The sequence below is a fragment of the Bufo bufo genome, chromosome 6 (genome assembly GCF_905171765.1).
Source record: "Bufo bufo chromosome 6, aBufBuf1.1, whole genome shotgun sequence".
Taxonomy (NCBI): domain Eukaryota; kingdom Metazoa; phylum Chordata; class Amphibia; order Anura; family Bufonidae; genus Bufo; species Bufo bufo.
Genome location: NC_053394.1, coordinates 181,226,059 through 181,243,398, shown reverse-complemented (window position 1 = coordinate 181,243,398; position 17,340 = coordinate 181,226,059). Strand labels below are relative to the sequence as shown.

General features: G+C 42.6%; 1 protein-coding gene across 2 annotated transcripts in view; it reads right to left on the bottom strand.

The window, feature by feature from the left end:
• Positions 1-17,340, bottom strand: part of LOC121003959 (zinc finger protein 73-like) — a 156,011-nt gene that overhangs the window by 110,542 nt on the left and 28,129 nt on the right. For both annotated transcript variants that reach the window (XM_040435943.1, XM_040435944.1), the window contains exons 2-3: positions 8,724-8,828; positions 8,458-8,640 (exon numbers count right to left, since the gene is read on the bottom strand). In XM_040435943.1, the coding sequence (XP_040291877.1) occupies positions 8,458-8,640; positions 8,724-8,801 (261 nt within the window). In that variant the 5' untranslated portion in view covers positions 8,802-8,828. The remainder of the gene's footprint in view (positions 1-8,457; positions 8,641-8,723; positions 8,829-17,340) is intronic.

The window sequence follows — 17,340 nt, the reverse complement described above, 5'->3', positions numbered from 1 at the left end:
TCTCAGAGGCACACAAAGCAACTGGAATAGGTGTGGAGGTGCAGGGAAATTAGTCAAAAAAAAATGTTGTCTTTGGAGAGAAAGATGCTCCACAATGCAGGCAGAATCCAGCGATTGAGTGGTGAAGTGTAATGTGGAGGTCTTAGCTTCATCTGCGCATGCACCAGATGCTGCAGAAGCTGGCTTGTAAAGACGTAAATTAGCCTTAGTGTGACTCATCAGCAGGGTGCTCCATGTCCATTACTTAAACTATGTCATTTACAGTTGCAAGAAAAAGTATGTGAACCCTTTGGAATGATATGGATTTCTGCACAAATTGGTCATAAAATGTGATCTGATCTTCATCTAAGTCACAACAATAGACAATCACAGTCTGCTTAAACTAATAACACACAAAGAATTAAATATTACCATGTTTTTATTGAACACACCATGTAAACATTCACAGTGCAGGTGGAAAAAGTATGTGAACCCCTAGACTAATGATATCTCCAAGAGCTAATTGGAGTGAGGTGTCAGCCAACTGGAGTCCAATCAATGAGATGAGATTGGAGGTGTTGGTTACAGCTGCCCTGCCCTATAAAAAACACACACCAGTTCTGGGTTTGCTTTTCACAAGAAGCATTGCCTGATGAGAATGATGCCTCGCAAAAAAAGAGCTCTCAGAAGACCTAAGATTAAGAATTGTTGACTTGCATAAAGCTGGAAAAAATATAAAAGGATCTCCAAAAGCCTTGCTGTTCATCAGTCCACGGTAAGACAAATTGTCTATAAATGGAGAAAGTTCAGCACTGCTGCTACTCTCCCTAGGAGTGGCCGTCCTGTAAAGATGACTGCAAGAGCACAGCGCAGACTGCTCAATGAGGTGAAGAAGAATCCTAGAGTGTCAGCTAAAGACTTACAAAAGTCTCTGGCATATGCTAACATCCCTGTTAGCGACTCTACGATACGTAAAACACTAAACAAGAGTGGATTTCATGGGAGGACACCACAGAGGAAGCCACTTCTGTCCAAAAAAAACATTGCTGCACGTTTACAGTTTGCACAAGAGCACCTGGATGTTCCACAGCAGTACTGGCAAAATACTCTGTGGACAGATGAAACCAAAGTTGAGTTGTTTGGAAGAAACACACAACACTATGTGTGGAGAAAAAGAGGCACAGCACACTAACATCAAAACCTCATCCCAACTGTGAAGTATGGTGGTGGGGGCATCATGGTTTGGGGCTGCTTTGCTGCGTCAGGGCCTGGACGGATTGCTATCATCGAAGGAAAAATGAATTCCCAAGTTTATCAAGACATTTCGCAGGAGAACTTAAGGCCATCTGTCCACCAGCTGAAGCTCAACAGAACATGGGTGTTGCAACAGGACAACAACCCAAAGCATAGAAGTAAATCAGCAACAGAATGGCTTAAACAGAAGAAAATACACCTTCTGGAGTGGCCCAGTCAGAGTCCTGACCTCAACCCGATTGAGATGCTGTGGCATGACCTCAAGAAAGCGATTCACACCAGACATCCCAAGAATATTGCTGAACTGAGACAGTTCTGTAAAGAGAAATGGTCAAGAATTACTCCTGACCGCTGTGCACATCTGATCTGCAACTACAGGAAACATTTGGTTGAAGTTATTGCTGCCAAAGGAGGTTCAACCAGTTATTAAATCCAAGGGTTCACATACTTTTTCCACCTGCACTGTGAATGTTTACATGGTGTGTTCAACAAAAACATTGTAACATTTAATTCTTTGTGTGTTATTAGTTTAAGCAGACTGTGATTGTCTATTGTTGTGACTTAGATGAAGATCAGATCACATTTTATGACCAATTTGTGCAGAAATCCATATCATTCCAAAGGGTTCACATACTTTTTCTTGCAACTGTACATAATGCAAAATCCAATAATACATACAGGGGCACATTTAAAAAGCTAATCCTCCTTACAGTATAAGGCAGTGGTGGCACTTTAGTGGCGTAACAGCTACTGATGGGTTCTTTAAGGCACTTAGCTTTGTGTCTATATTTACTTGAGGCATTAATTCAAAATCTAACATAAAAATGGCATTAGTAAAAATTGGATAGAACCGGCACTCAAACAATTCGGAATACACGTGGAAATCAAATAAAATTATTTATTAAACAATCAATATGTGTCCTGTGTGCACCAGGATAAAATTCATAAAATGACATAAAACGTATATATAGCTTATGTGTAAGCCAGAGAGATGGGTATCTCTAATATATCAAGTTCTGACCGCTGGCCGCAGCAGGCTGCATCCGTGTCCCTCCTATTAGGTAGGGCTATTGGATCACAGTCGTCTGCGAGGCAAACAGAAGCTGATAGATGTTGCACTTCAAATGAATTCAATAATGATTATCTGATACAGATGTATTCAACACTTCATAATCTCATATAAAGCTACACAATCCTAAATGCGAAGCAATCATCTGAAATACAAGATATTAAATGTTCTGGGATGAAATATTATTTTAGACCAAGATCAAATTGTCCATCATCTATAGCGGTATCGGGGTCTCAGTATGCTAGATGTACAAAGTCAATTGTCCAGCACGTTTATAATCTCAGTGCTGATACCGCCTTTCTTGTAGCGGTTCGGTATATTTCCACTTGTATTTAATATTACTCACTGCGTCCTCTGTGGGCTCACTCGCTCAGGTCTGCGGAGGACTTCTGCCGTGGCGTCCCACGCTTCAGCCTTTCTCCGCTACGCTTGTCTCGGGTCCGGTCTTTGCTTGGATCCCGTCTCAACTCTCGTGAGAGACCTGGATTGCCTACTGCGCTTGCGTGAGTCTTCCAATACTTCGTTTGTCTTTCGTGGGTAAGTGGATATCGTCTCCGTCCTTTAGTACATGGCCATGTACCGCTGATATAATTTTTCACAGGTAATACGCTCAGACGCGTTTCGAGATACCTTATCTCTTCCTCAGTGGGTATGACCTGTGAATGTTAGTCTCGTATCTTATATACTCTCTTCTCAATTAGCTAATTGAGTACACCTGTTTCGAAGTTTCTATGGGAGAATGGACACTTTGCTTTTCATTAACCTATTCTTTGCCATGTAGTATTTCTATTTCAAAGGTCCTCTTTCAAAGAAGGTTATAATACTTCCAGATATCTTAGAATAAATATATATGCACATATAACAGCCATATATTCGAATATTTAAAATATATAAATAATTACACAAGTTTATTACACAGATTTAAAACATAATAAAGAAATGGTAGTGTGTCGATCCCGACATATCCCATTAATATTATAAAATATATTACCAGACATTTGACATCCTATAATACAGGGAAATATCTTTCTATCAGTCTTCTAAAGTAGCGAACAGTCTACATGTTCCAAATATATGTATACCAGATGTCTAATTTTGAGGTGTAGCTATCCACAGTCATCTCATAAGAGATCTGTTGCATGTCAGTGCTATGGGTTTGTATCGTTCACTATCCTCTTGAGGGCTGATTACCTCAATCTAAACCTGCTGTGACAGCCTTAACAATTTTCTTACCTCTATATTTTTCTTTTGCCGTAACCTTTATTTCTTAATTACAATATAATTTATGCATGCAACTAATCCGCAATTTTTATGCATATTGCGTTTTCGTTGAGGTTTTTTTCTTGCGGTTTTTTTGTTTGCAGTTTTTTGGGATGCGTTTTTTTGAAAAAAAAATTTGAACATTTTTCAAAAAATAATCGAAAAATAATTATTCCATTAGTTATCTTATCTAATTTCAATTTGTTTGATATTTTTACTTCTATATTCTATTTTTATTTTTCTATTTTTCAGATCTTTATTTATTTTTCAACTTTTTTTTGTTATCTATCCTACTAGAGGAGAATTTCGCCCCAACAATTTAAATAAAACCAAAAATTTCCAAATCTGAATTTAACCCTGCAGGGAGAAGACTGCCAAAATCGTAAATTCTTCTGGACTCAGCCCGCGACATCCTCATAATGTGATTTCCTCCTCTCTAGTGTACATCTACCTTCTCCAGGGCCACAAAAGAGAAACCCCTGGGGTCACTATTATGCGACACTTTAAAGTGTTTGGATAGAGAGTGGTTTTCATATCCTTTTCTGATATTATTTAGATGTTCCGTAATTCTCACTCTCAGGGGTCTCTTAGTTCTGCCAATGTACTGTTTTTGGCAGGGGCACTGGAAAAGGTAGATGACACTGGAGGAGTCACATGTCAGGCAACCCTCAATATCCAATGAAAATTGATTTTGAGTAGATTGGACCCTACTTGTCTTTTTTGGGAATGTTGAGTTTTTACACCCCAAGCACCTCCCACATCTATAGAAACCATCCATCTTCAGCCATTTTTGAAGTGTGGGTGCCTCTTTTTTCTTTTGATTCTTTATTGAGGGTGCTATTTTTATACTTAAATTAGGTGCCTTGGTAAAAGTGATTAGTGGAGATGTTTCCTTAATTTTGGACAGAAAAATCAAATTTTTATCATTATGGTTCAGGGCCTCTAGGAATTCTTGCAGTTGGCACTCATCTTTTGTCCATACCTGGCCCTATGGCGTCGTTACATAGACGATGTTTTATTTATATGGACAAAAGATGAGTGCCAACTGCAAGAATTCCTAGAGGCCCTAAACCATAATGATAAAAATTTGATTTTTCTGTCCAAAATTAAGGAAACATCTATAGAGTTCCTGGACATTCAGATCGTACAGCGTGACGATAAATATAAGTGCAGCACTTATTATAAACCAACAGCAAAGAATAGCTTTATTCCATTTATGAGCTGTCACTTACCCCAGTGGTTGCTGAATATTCCCTCTGGCCAGTTTCGCCGTATAAAGCGAAACTGTACAGAGGAAGCTGATTTTGAAATTGAGGCCCTGAAAATGAAAGAACAATTTGAATGTAAAGGGTACCCCGAAAAAGTCCTTACAGATGCTCTAGTGAAAATTAGAGAAACAGAGAGAGAGACCTTTTTTCAGCCAAATACTCACAAAAACACAAATAAGGAGGGTGAATTAAGATTAATTCTACCCTATAACTCACAATCAAAACAAATACGTCACATTATCAATCAACATTGGCACTTTTTATTAAGGGACAAGGTCATTGGACCTATGTTACACACTTCTCCACTAATCACTTTTACCAAGGCACCTAATTTAAGTATAAAAATAGCACCCTCAATAAAGAATCAAAAGAAAAAAGAGGCACCCACACTTCAAAAATGGCTGAAGATGGATGGTTTCTATAGATGTGGGAGGTGCTTGGGGTGTAAAAACTCAACATTCCCAAAAAAGACAAGTAGGGTCCAATCTACTCAAAATCAATTTTCATTGGATATTGAGGGTTGCCTGACATGTGACTCCTCCAGTGTCATCTACCTTTTCCAGTGCCCCTGCCAAAAACAGTACATTGGCAGAACTAAGAGACCCCTGAGAGTGAGAATTACGGAACATCTAAATAATATCAGAAAAGGATATGAAAACCACTCTCTATCCAAACACTTTAAAGTGTCGCATAATAGTGACCCCAGGGGTTTCTCTTTTGTGGCCCTGGAGAAGGTAGATGTACACTGGAGAGGAGGAAATCACATTATGAGGATGTCGCGGGCTGAGTCCAGAAGAATTTACGATTTTGGCAGTCTTCTCCCTGCAGGGTTAAATTCAGATTTGGAAATTTTTGGTTTTATTTAAATTGTTGGGGCGAAATTCTCCTCTAGTAGGATAGATAACAAAAAAAAGTTGAAAAATAAATAAAGATCTGAAAAATAGAAAAATAAAAATAGAATATAGAAGTAAAAATATCAAACAAATTGAAAGGAGATAAGATAACTAATGGAATAATTATTTTTCGATTATTTTTTGAAAAATGTTCAATTTTTTTTTCTCAAAAAAACGCATCCCAAAAAACCGCAAACAAAAAAACCGCAAGAAAAAAACAGCAACGAAAATGCAATATGCATAAAAATTGCGGATTAGTTGCATGCATAAATTATATTGTAATTAAGAAATAAAGGTTACGGCAAAAGAAAAATATAGAGGTAAGAAAATTGTTAAGGCTGTCACAGCAGGTTTAGATTGAGGTAATCAGCCCTCAAGAGGATAGTGAACGATACAAACCCATAGCACTGACATGCAACAGATCTCTTATGAGATGACTGTGGATAGCTACACCTCAAAATTAGACATCTGGTATACATATATTTGGAACATGTAGACTGTTCGCTACTTTAGAAGACTGATAGAAAGATATTTCCCTGTATTATAGGATGTCAAATGTCTGGTAATATATTTTATAATATTAATGGGATATGTCGGGATCGACACACTACCATTTTTATATTCTGTTTTAAATCTGTGTAATAAACTTGTGTAATTATTTATATATTTTAAATATTCGAATATATGGCTGTTATATGTGCATATATATTTATTCTAAGATATCTGGAAGTATTATAACCTTCTTTGAAAGAGGACCTTTGAAATAGAAATACTACATGGCAAAGAATAGGTTAATGAAAAGCAAAGTGTCCATTCTCCCATAGAAACTTCGAAACAGGTGTACTCAATTAGCTAATTGAGAAGAGAGTATATAAGATACGAGACTAACATTCACAGGTCATACCCACTGAGGAAGAGATAAGGTATCTCGAAACGCGTCTGGGCGTATTACCTGTGAAAAATTATATCAGCGGTACATGGCCATGTACTAAAGGACGGAGACGATATCCACTTACCCACTAAAGACAAACGAAGTATTGGAAGACTCACGCAAGCGCAGTAGGCAATCCAGGTCTCTCACGAGAGTTGAGACGGGATCCAAGCAAAGACCGGACCCGAGACAAGCGTAGCGGAGAAAGGCTGAAGCGTGGGACGCCACGGCAGAAGTCCTCCGCAGACCTGAGCGAGTGAGCCCACAGAGGACGCAGTGAGTAATATTAAATACAAGTGGAAATATACCGAACCGCTACAAGAAAGGCGGTATCAGCACTGAGATTCTAAACGTGCTGGACAATTGACTTTGTACATCTAGCATACTGAGACCCCGATACCGCTATAGATAATGGACAATTTGATCTTGGTCTAAAATAATATTTCATCCCAGAACATTTAATATCTTGTATTTCAGATGATGTTATAAGACCTTAATTGCTACGCATTTAGGATTGTGTAGCTTTATATGAGATTATGAAGTGTTGATAATCATTATTGAATTCATTTGAAGTGCAACATCTATCAGCTTCTGTTTGCCTCGCAGACGACTGTGATCCAATAGCCCTACCTAATAGGAGGGACACGGATGCAGCCTGCTGCGGCCAGCGGTCAGAACTTGATATATTAGAGATACCCATCTCTCTGGCTTACACATAAGCTATATATACGTTTTATGTCATTTTATGAATTTTATCCTGGTGCACACAGGACACATATTGATTGTTTAATAAATAATTTTATTTGATTTCCACGTGTATTCCGAATTGTTTGAGTGCCGGTTCTATCCAATTTTTACTATATCCATTAGAACTAAGGGGGTGTTTCTTTGAACCTGCGCACCTATCGTGACAAATCAGAGTGAGCCATCTGCTTATCACTTTTTGTATATAAAAATGTCATTGTCAGGGATATTTTTATTTTGTGTTTTTATTGTGTCTGTAAGGTAAATAAAATGAAAATAAGCTCTTACCGAGGACAGAAGCTGTCTCTCTAGGGCCCCCTATAAGACCTTATTTACATTCCCTTTTTCAGAAGGACAATTGTCTGACCTTTAAAACTCTCAATGCCAGTGGTTTCTACAAGGAAAAACTTAAGGGGTTCTCCGGGAATTAGTAAAATGAAATGACAAAAAATAACTTTATGATAAACACATTCCCATATAGCATTTATTATTAATAATGGCTTGTTTTTTTTCTACAGGGCAAGCATTTTATTTGCCCTGATGACTTCCCCCTAGAAAAAATTAGCCATTCTAAATAGTAAATATTTGGGAATGCATTTATAATAAACTAATATTTAGGTAAATTCATAAATTTTATTAATTGTCGGAGAATCCCTTTAATTTTTAATTTCACCAGAATGTGGTTAATGAAAGTGATTGGACCAGTGGTTGAATCTTCCTTAGATGTGAATTAACACTTTAGGGTGGGTGGGTTCCCATTTTGTTTTTCCCATCATTTAACATACACAAAAACGGATCCCTCAGACAGATGTCATACAGTGGCATCCGTTCACCATAGAGTTCCATTGTAAACCGGACTCTGCAGGATACAAAAACTTTTATTTTATTTTTTTCAGGTATATGTCAAATGGACACATAAAACACGATGTGAACCAACCCTTACATTTTCACTATGCTATGAACTCCTAAAATTCTATAACAGTATTGTGTCAAGCTGAAGACACATAGAAAATCCTGATACAACCATTATCCAGGCATCCCACTTCCCAGCATTCCTACCTCTACAGTCAGCAGATGAATGATCTTGTGGGCAAGTTCTAGAACCTTCTGTTCATTATCATGTGTTAGTGAGTGGCACGGAAGAACTGTGGTACATCGCAGAGTCCTTCTTAAACCCCCCATCAAATGAAGGCTGCTGGTAGAGGCCACATCCTTACTGGACTTTTTCACTAATGTGTAGTCCTGTATATAGAAAATATTGGTTAAATAAAAATATATAAAATCAAAGTGATGTCTCCGGGGTCCCATGTTCAGGAATCTCTGACCTCTCCAGTCAGCAAGTAGATGATATCCAGGGTGATTCTTAAAATCTTCTCAGTCATGTAACTCTTGTCCTTCTCCATATAGAGACGATGACGCCAAGCTGACCTCTGAAAGAATTTAACATATAATGATCACATAAGATCAGTTTAAGCCATGTTCTGTCGAAAATTCTATTTAAGGCCTCTTTCACACGGGCGTGTGTGCCCCGTGGTCGTGCTGCGGCCCGCAATGCATGAGCACAGTTCGTGGGGCAGCTGCAGCGGACCCAGTCACTTGAATGGGTCCGCGATCCGGCCGTTCTGCAAAAAGATAGGACATGTTCTATCTTTTTGCGGAACGGAAGTACAAGATGAAACCCCACGGAAGCACTCCGTAGTGCTTCCGTAGGGTTCCGTTCTGTGCTTCCGTTCCGCATATCTGGATTTGCAGACCTATTGAAGTGAATGGGTCCGCATCCGTGATGCGGAAATGCGGTCCGCAATACAGGAACGGGGTGCACACGCCCGTGTGAAAGAGGCCTAAGGGGGATTCATAAAAATGAACCAATTGGCGTTAATCAACATGTGGTTCCTGCGGACAAGCTGCACTGTTTGCAGAGGCGACCTCATGGCAGAGCGGGAGCCCAGAGAATCTAATCAGATTGCACCTCTCAATCCACAGAGGCTGTGGAAAGATTACTTATAATATGACTGGATTCCATGGATTTGACAGGGAAAATAGTGATGTACACAGCACTATTCTTGCCGTCAAGTTTGACAGGATCTGCAATGGAGACTCCAAATGGAGCCTCTGATGCAGATGTGAACTGAGGCCTAGAGAAAAATAGGGGGTCATTTATAAGGCTGAAATACACCTATATTAGGAATATTTCAGGTGCAGATTGTGGCGCAACTGTGGGTTCATTCTGCTCTAGGTTCCAGTTTTGGTTTCGGCATACTGTTTCTCCTCCTACTGCTCTGGCACACACTGATTTAGCTTAGTCCCTTGGGAAGTTTATAGCTGATGGTAGGAGTGAACACTTATAACTCCATATTGTCTGCCTCCTAGTGGCAGCAGCTAAACCCAAGATCTCTCTGTGTCTTCCAGTGAACGGAAGAGAAATTTTACGGTAAGTGACAGTCTATTTTTTACATCCTTGTGGTCTAGGGTAGTGAAATGATTAATAGCAATATCTCTAGTGATCTAAGGTAGTAAAAGCCTTAGGAGGGAATTAATTATTTCATTATTATTTACACCATTTTTTGGCATAAAAGAGGCCTTTTCATGTCAGAAAATAGCAGAAATAATGACTAAAATCTACATCCGGCGCACGGACTGCCAGAGGAGGCATGTCATTTATGATTAGGCTTGTGCCTAGTCATAAATTAAATGCCTCTTTCGTCAGCGCAGGACTCATTGAGGCCAGCCCCAGTAGATTCCAGTTTTGATGACTGAGGGCCTTAATGCTCACTTTCCTGTTGATCTTAGCTAGTTAAAGTGATCACCTCAGATTTGTAGAGGGTTTAATTCGTTTTGCTCAAACAGAATTGGTCAGCCTGATCCAGCAGGAGATAGTGGATTTGGAGGCCTCCAGACCATTCCTAGGAACGTTAGGGATAATGAAAAGAGACTTTGAGCTGCTAAAAAGGAGTTGTGGAGGAGGGGTAAATGCATATTGCTCAAACTACATCCAGAGAATGGAGGGCCTGTTCTTTAACCCAAGTAGAGTCTGGACAAAATGAGGGCAAGACTACATCGTCATTAAGATGAAAAGCCGTCGCAACTTTCAGAATTAATGAGGTAACCAGACGGAGGACAACCTTGTCCTAGTGAATGACCAAGAAAGGAGAATTACGGTACACGATAAGGCCCCCAGTTCTGAAACTCTACAGATAGATGTGATGGAGACCAAGAAAGCTACCTTGAATGACAGGAAGCAAAGAGAAATGTCCTGTAAGCAGTGATGGCCAGTTCGCCCGCGAACACATGCGGGCTGCCATCTTAAATCACAAGTCCGGCGAGGCACAGGTAAGTCCTTACCTGTGCCTGCGCCGCGAGCCGGTCTGAAACAAATGCGGTCATCGGGAGCAGGCTGTTCTCGGAACTGCCTGCTCCCGGTGACCGCATTTGTTTCAGACCGGCTCGCGGCGCAGGCACAGGTAAGGACTTACCTGTGCCTCGCCGGACTTGTGATTTGAGATGGCAGCCCGCATGTGTTCGCGGGCGAACTGGCCATCACTGCCTGTAAGTGTTCAAATGGAGACTACTTCAATACGTCTAGGACAAGGTTGAGGTCTAATGGAGGCAAAGGGCATAGGTAAGGGGGCATAACCTGAAAAAAAGGTTTGAACCGCCAAACTGGATGCTAGAGACTGCTGAAAAGAATAGACAACTCGAAAACGTATCCCTTGAGAGAAAGGAGTCCGAGACCCAGATCCACCTGAAGGAAGGATATGATGGCAGGCAGCGAACAGTATGGGAGAACAGTGCACTTGTTCACACCATTTCAAAAAGGACTTTCACGTCCTGTGGTAAATACGGAAGGAAGCAGGTTTCCTAGCTCTGAGAATGATGGCTTCAGCAGCCATGCCATTAAAGAGGACCTTTCACTAGATTAAAAAATCTAAACTAAGTATACAGACATGTAGAGCAGCGCCCAGGGATCCCCCTGCACTTACTGTTATACCTGGGCGCCGCTCCGTTCGCCCGGTATAGCCTCCGGTATCTTCACCCAGGGGAACCTGCCGGCGTCTCCTTCACCCAGCTCATAGCCTGAGAGGGTTTTTTTTCTCTCAGGCTATGAGCTGAGCGCTGCGATTGGCCAGCGCTACAGCATGAGAGAAAGAGACGCCGGCAGGTTCCCCTGGGTGGAGCCTAACATGTGAAGATACCGGAAGCTATACCGGGAGAACGGAGCGGCTCCCAGGGATAATAGTAAGTGCAGGGAGATCCCTGGGCGCCGCTCTACATGTCTGTATACTTAGTTTAGATTTTTTAATCTAGTGAAAGGTCCTCTTTAAAAGGGGTTGTCCGAGTTATTTTTTTGTTCTTTGTATGTTTCTAACTAATCAAATGTAAAGGCTTTACCATGCACTTACTGCATATAGAGTTGCTGCTTTCTCAGATTTCACTGATGGTCACATGACCTGTGATGTCAACTTCTCTCCCTGCTCTAATGATGTTTCGTGCACAAGCCTGAGAGACCAGATATGTGTCTGTACACAAGACGTCACTGTGTTGGCCATGCCCCCCTGCAATGCCTGTCTGCTCTCTCCCTGGATTCTTAAGGACAAAACTTTAACCCCCTTCAGCAGAACAGACTCAGGGATGAAGGCTTTACTGAGTAGCTGCAGGCAGTGAGGAGATAATTGCTGGGCACAGGAGCTGACAGACTAGAGGAGTTCTGCAGAGCACTGTTCAAGAACAGGTAGGGGGAAGATCCTGTGTGTATCAGCAGTGTCATTGTACAGCTGGGACTTGTAGTCCTACACATACAACATGCTGCTGAGTATCCCAACAGGCAGACATTTCACTCAGGGCAGACTTATTCACTACCTTTGCAGAGCAGAGGGAGGGGCAGAGATTGTTGTTATTGCAGGTAAACAAAGGGCCAGAAGAGAACCAGGGAAATTAGAAAATATTTTTATGCCTAAAACTTGCTTAGGTTAGTTATATATTGCTCACCATCAGCTTTACAGTGCTATATATTTTTTTTTTTCAAAACTCGGACAACCCCTTTAAACACAGAGGAGGTAACTTTGGGTGATTCCAAGGTCCTTGGGAAAGAAGATCTTCCTGTAGAGGAAGGGGCTAGGGTTGATCTGCTAGAAGAGCGATCAGAGAGTCATACCAAACCTGTTGAGACCTCAGTGACTAAAATTACTGACAGACCCTCTGCTTGAACCTTGAGGAGGAGCTGAGGTAACAGAAGAATTGGAGGGGAAACAAGAGGTAATCTGAATTGGTTCCAAAGAATGACTAGAGAGTTTACTGTCAGAGTGAGGAGGTTGTAAAACTTAGCGATGAAGGCGGGATGTTGACAGGCGGAAATCCGGTGAACCTCAATGGTTGCATATTTCCCAAAAAAGGGGTTGAAGCTTCCATTCTACAAAGTCCACTCGTTTTCTGCTTCTATTCCAGGAATGTAGACAGCTGACAGAGCTGGCACATGGATTTCCACCCATCTGAAGTCCGCGTTCCCCTTGATGGTTGAATTCCACGGCTGTAAAATTATCTGTCTGGATGCGGACTGGGTGTCCAGTCAGCTGGTTAGTCCAATGCACCATGATCAACCGTATGGCTCTCAACTCCAATATGTTGATTGGAAGAGAAGACTACTGTGGAGACCATACAGTCTGCACCGCCTGGGATTGAAGGACTCCTCCCCAACCATGAAGACTACTGTCTGTTATCACTAAAAATCAAAAGAGGGATAAAGAATAAACCCATTGGCAACATGGGGGAGTATAGCCATCACTTGGAAGGCGCGACAAACTGATGTTGGTAGGCATATTAGAGCATATACGGATGTTGGAGACCTGTTCTACTTAGGTAGAATCGCATGTTGAAGAACTCAGGAATTAATCTGAACGCACGGGACCGCTTCCATGGCTGCCCCCATGAGCCTGATGACTTGCATGCACAGGCGAATTGAAAATGGGTAAGGATGGCGAATCTGAAGAATACTGTTACATAGGGGAACTATTTTTTCCTGGGGAAGAATGACTCTTACCAGACAGATGTCGAAGCACATCCCCAAGAATACAAGCCATTGGAGAGCCTCAGGTTGGATGTCTGGATCAGCTATCCAAATTGTTGAAGAGCATACAGGACTATCATTAGGCTGGCAAGGTTGGAAGACCTGAAGGGCGCTTTCATCAAGATGTTGTCCAGTTCTGGAATCCCAAAAATCCTTGTGGAGTGAGGAAGACCCATGAATGACACAAAGACTTTGGTAAATGTCCGCAGGAATAATGCCAGACCGAACGGAAGTGCCAGAAATGGGAAGTGGATGTACCCAACTGCAAATATTAAGTACTGCTGATGCTTGGGATTGGTATGTAAACATAGGTGTCTTTAATGTCCACTTCCATGGAGGCTATCACGGATGTCAGGGACTCCACGTGAAAATGTTTGGTTCAAACGATTTGTTGAGTAACTTAAGGTTGAGCAACGGGCAAACAGTCCCCTCTTTTTTGGGAATTCTAAACAGATCAGAAGAGAAACCACGGAACCTCTCTTGATGTGATACCAGAACAATTGTAGTAGAATATGGATGGTTTAAAAAAAGCCCAAAGCCTTGGTTGGGGAGGCTGGGATGGCATTCAAAGCATGAGGGGAGAACAGAGAAAAATTCTTCTTTGTACCCGTCCAAAATTGGCTCTCATACCCAGACATTTGAAATGTGGGTACGCCCGACCTCCCGATAGAGATGCTAACGGCCATGAAGTAGACTTGGAGGAGGTTGGTTTGGAGGGTGAAGTTTAAGGGAGGGTTTCCTCTTCTGTTCCTGAGAAGTCTTAGACTCTGATGCTCGAGGTCTACTTTAAAAAACATTTTGGTGGTGTCAGCCGCCCAGCAAGAAAGTCAGAATCCTACTGATGGGAACCAGAAGTGCTTAGGAGCATGACATTAATCTGGCCACATCCAGTTAGGCTTCACAAATGTTGGAACTAGCATGAATAATTTAAAGTGCGCAATCCGCCAGCTCCTTTGGAGATTTGCCCATGAGAATTCCAGCACGGAGGTGAGAAACTCATTCAGCCCTCACCTTGCAGACCCATGCAGAGGCAAAGATGGGACGGAGAGCTGATTCTAGGGCAGGGATCAGCAACCTTTGACACGTCAGCTGCTGTGAAACTACAACTCGTAGCAGGCACTTGGCTGCTCTTGTAACTCCTATAGACATGAAGAAGGATTTTGAGAGCTGTAGTTTCAGAACAGCTGGAGTGCCGGAGGTTACTGATCCCTGGCTTCGAATGATGATTCTGAAAACAATTCAAGGTTCCTATCTTTTTGGTCAGGAAAAGAAGCCACGTCCGCCATGGGCAGGTTGGTATGCTTTGCTAGTTAGGAAACCAGTGGGGATAGGGAGAGAGGACCATTTTTAACAAGGTTCTCTGGAAAAAGGGTAGAGCAGTTCAAGGTTTTTTGGCATGCCGAAATGCCTGTCCAGAAGATCCCATTCCTTGGGCAGAGAAATATCGAAGTCCGAGTGGTTTAAAAAATATTTTCAGGAACGACGTGACGAGCCAAAAAAAAAAAAAAAACTTTTCTTGGGAGAAAGAGGATTTCGTATCTTTGAGTCTCAATTACAGCCAAGATCAGACTGTCAATTATAGGGAAGCGCTTGGAGGACCGCTCCTCGATGACAGAGGGGTAGATTTCCAATACGGAGGAGCAAACTCAGTGGTCCTTATCAGGAGAGGACACCTCAGACCCACTAGTCATAAGCGAAGTTCTGAGGTGCTTTTTGGTGTGTCCCCTGTATGGTGGTTCCTCGGAATCTTCACTATGGTCTTATTAGTAAGAGAGATGTCTCGGAAAATTTTGGTAAGAGATTGTGCCAAGTTGAAGTAGACGTCATCTGTGCAGGAGCTGAAGACCACCAGCAGGGGGGAGACAGGACATACAGAGGGGGTCTGAATGACTGCACTGAAGTTAGTGTGACAAGAAAAGCATGCAAAATGAGTGCCGCAGGTCACCACCTGCCTAGATTCTGTTTTTGGGTCTGCAGAAAGCTGCAGAATAGGCATGACCCAAGGCATGAGAACAATATGGCTTGATCCTCACTACAGGAAGGGGGAGGGGCCTAGGATAGAGATATTGAGGTTCCTCGCTGGGCCAGATGCAACACGGATCAGACCATTTTTAACTGGCTAGGAGAGATTCCCAGGTGGTAGGCGGACAAGCTGTTGTGGATACTCATCTGTCCGTCACAGGTTTGTTATACCCAGGACCAGCAGGATCATCTTTCTCAGTGTATTTCCCTTTGGGGAGGGCAGTTACACTGGCAAAGTGGGGGTCCAGAGAATTTAGGTAATCCTATGGTTGGTGGGAAACAGTGGATTTAGGTCTTTGGCATACCTTCTTTGTTTTCTAGAGGTGGGGAAGGAGAAGGGGCATTGATGTTCCACTGATCTCCCCTTCCGAGTAGTGCAAAACAAGAAGCAGTACTGCCTGCAAACCCTCTGGTAAGGGTACTTTCACACTTGCGGCAGAGGATTCCGGCAGGCAGTTCCGGCGGCAGATCCGTCAAAAGTATGCAAACTGATGGCATTTGTCAGACGGATCAGGATCCTGATCTGTCTGACAAATGCATTGAAATGCCGGATCCGTCTCTCCGGTGTCATTCGGAAAAACTGATCCGGCATTTATTTATTTTTACATTTTTTGCGGTCTGAGCATGCGTAGACCGCAAAAACGGATACGGCATTAATGCATTTCAATGGGAAAAAATTACGGATCCAGCATTCCGGCAAGTGTTCCGGAATTTTGGACGGAGATAAAACCGCAGCATGCTGCAGGATTATCTCTGTCCTGAAAAGGCAAAAAGACTGAACTGAAGACATCCTGATGCAGACTGAACGGATTGCTCTTGTAATGACCGACGACACGCACAGGGAGGAAAACAGGGAGAGCCCTGCCCAAGGGAGAGGGAAAGGTGGTGACCCCTAACTCACCTTGCGGCTGGCACCTGACTGCCCTGACGTCCCTAGACGGGTTCCTCACCCGTGCGGCGATCGCGTGCCTAAACCCTGGCTTTCCCTAATATGAGCCCTGGATAGTGAACAGGCCGGTGGGATCGCTAGTCCACACCACTATCACTAAGAGGGAAACACCAGGGAGAGGACAGACAAAACAGACAAACACATACACCCAGGTGGGCGACCACAATAAACCAAAAAGGTCCAACAGGGATCTGGAGGGTAGCGTACTGGACCAACTACCAGCGAACGCAGCAACACACCTCCAGAAGGTCAGAATAGATGTCCAGGCAGGAAGCTCTATCTCTGGCAACCAGAGAAGTGTGAGAGAGAAATATAAGGAGGTCTGGGAGTGCTGGACAAGGAACAGCTGAGGAGAAGGAGCTACGGATCCCTGAGTGAGCCAAAAGGGTTTGCTAAGCAAACCCAGAAAGCTACCATAAGGAAAACAGCCCTATCTTAAATAGAGCGTGCAGCCAACCGCTGCGACTTCCTGACCCCGGGTATAACGGAGTCAGGCATGGTCCTCGACACCCTCGTGACAGTACCCCCCTCTCTACGAGGGGCCTCCGGACACTCAGGACCAGGTCTCCCAGGATGAGAGGCATGAAAAACCCGAACTAACCTGTCGGCGTTTACCTCAGACGCAGGAACCCACATTCTTTCCTCGGGACTGTAACCTCTCCAATGCACCAGATATTGAAAAGAGCGGCGGACCCGACGAGAATTAACAATTTTGGATATCTGAAATTCTAGGTTACCATCCACGACAACAGGAGGGGGTGGCAGCGGTGATGGTTCTAGAGGTGGAACATATTTTTTGAGTAACGACTTATGAAAAACATTATGAATTTTAAAAGTCTGAGGTAACTCCAGGCGAAAAGCCACGGGGTTGATGATGGCTACAATTTTGTAAGGGCCAATAAACCTAGGA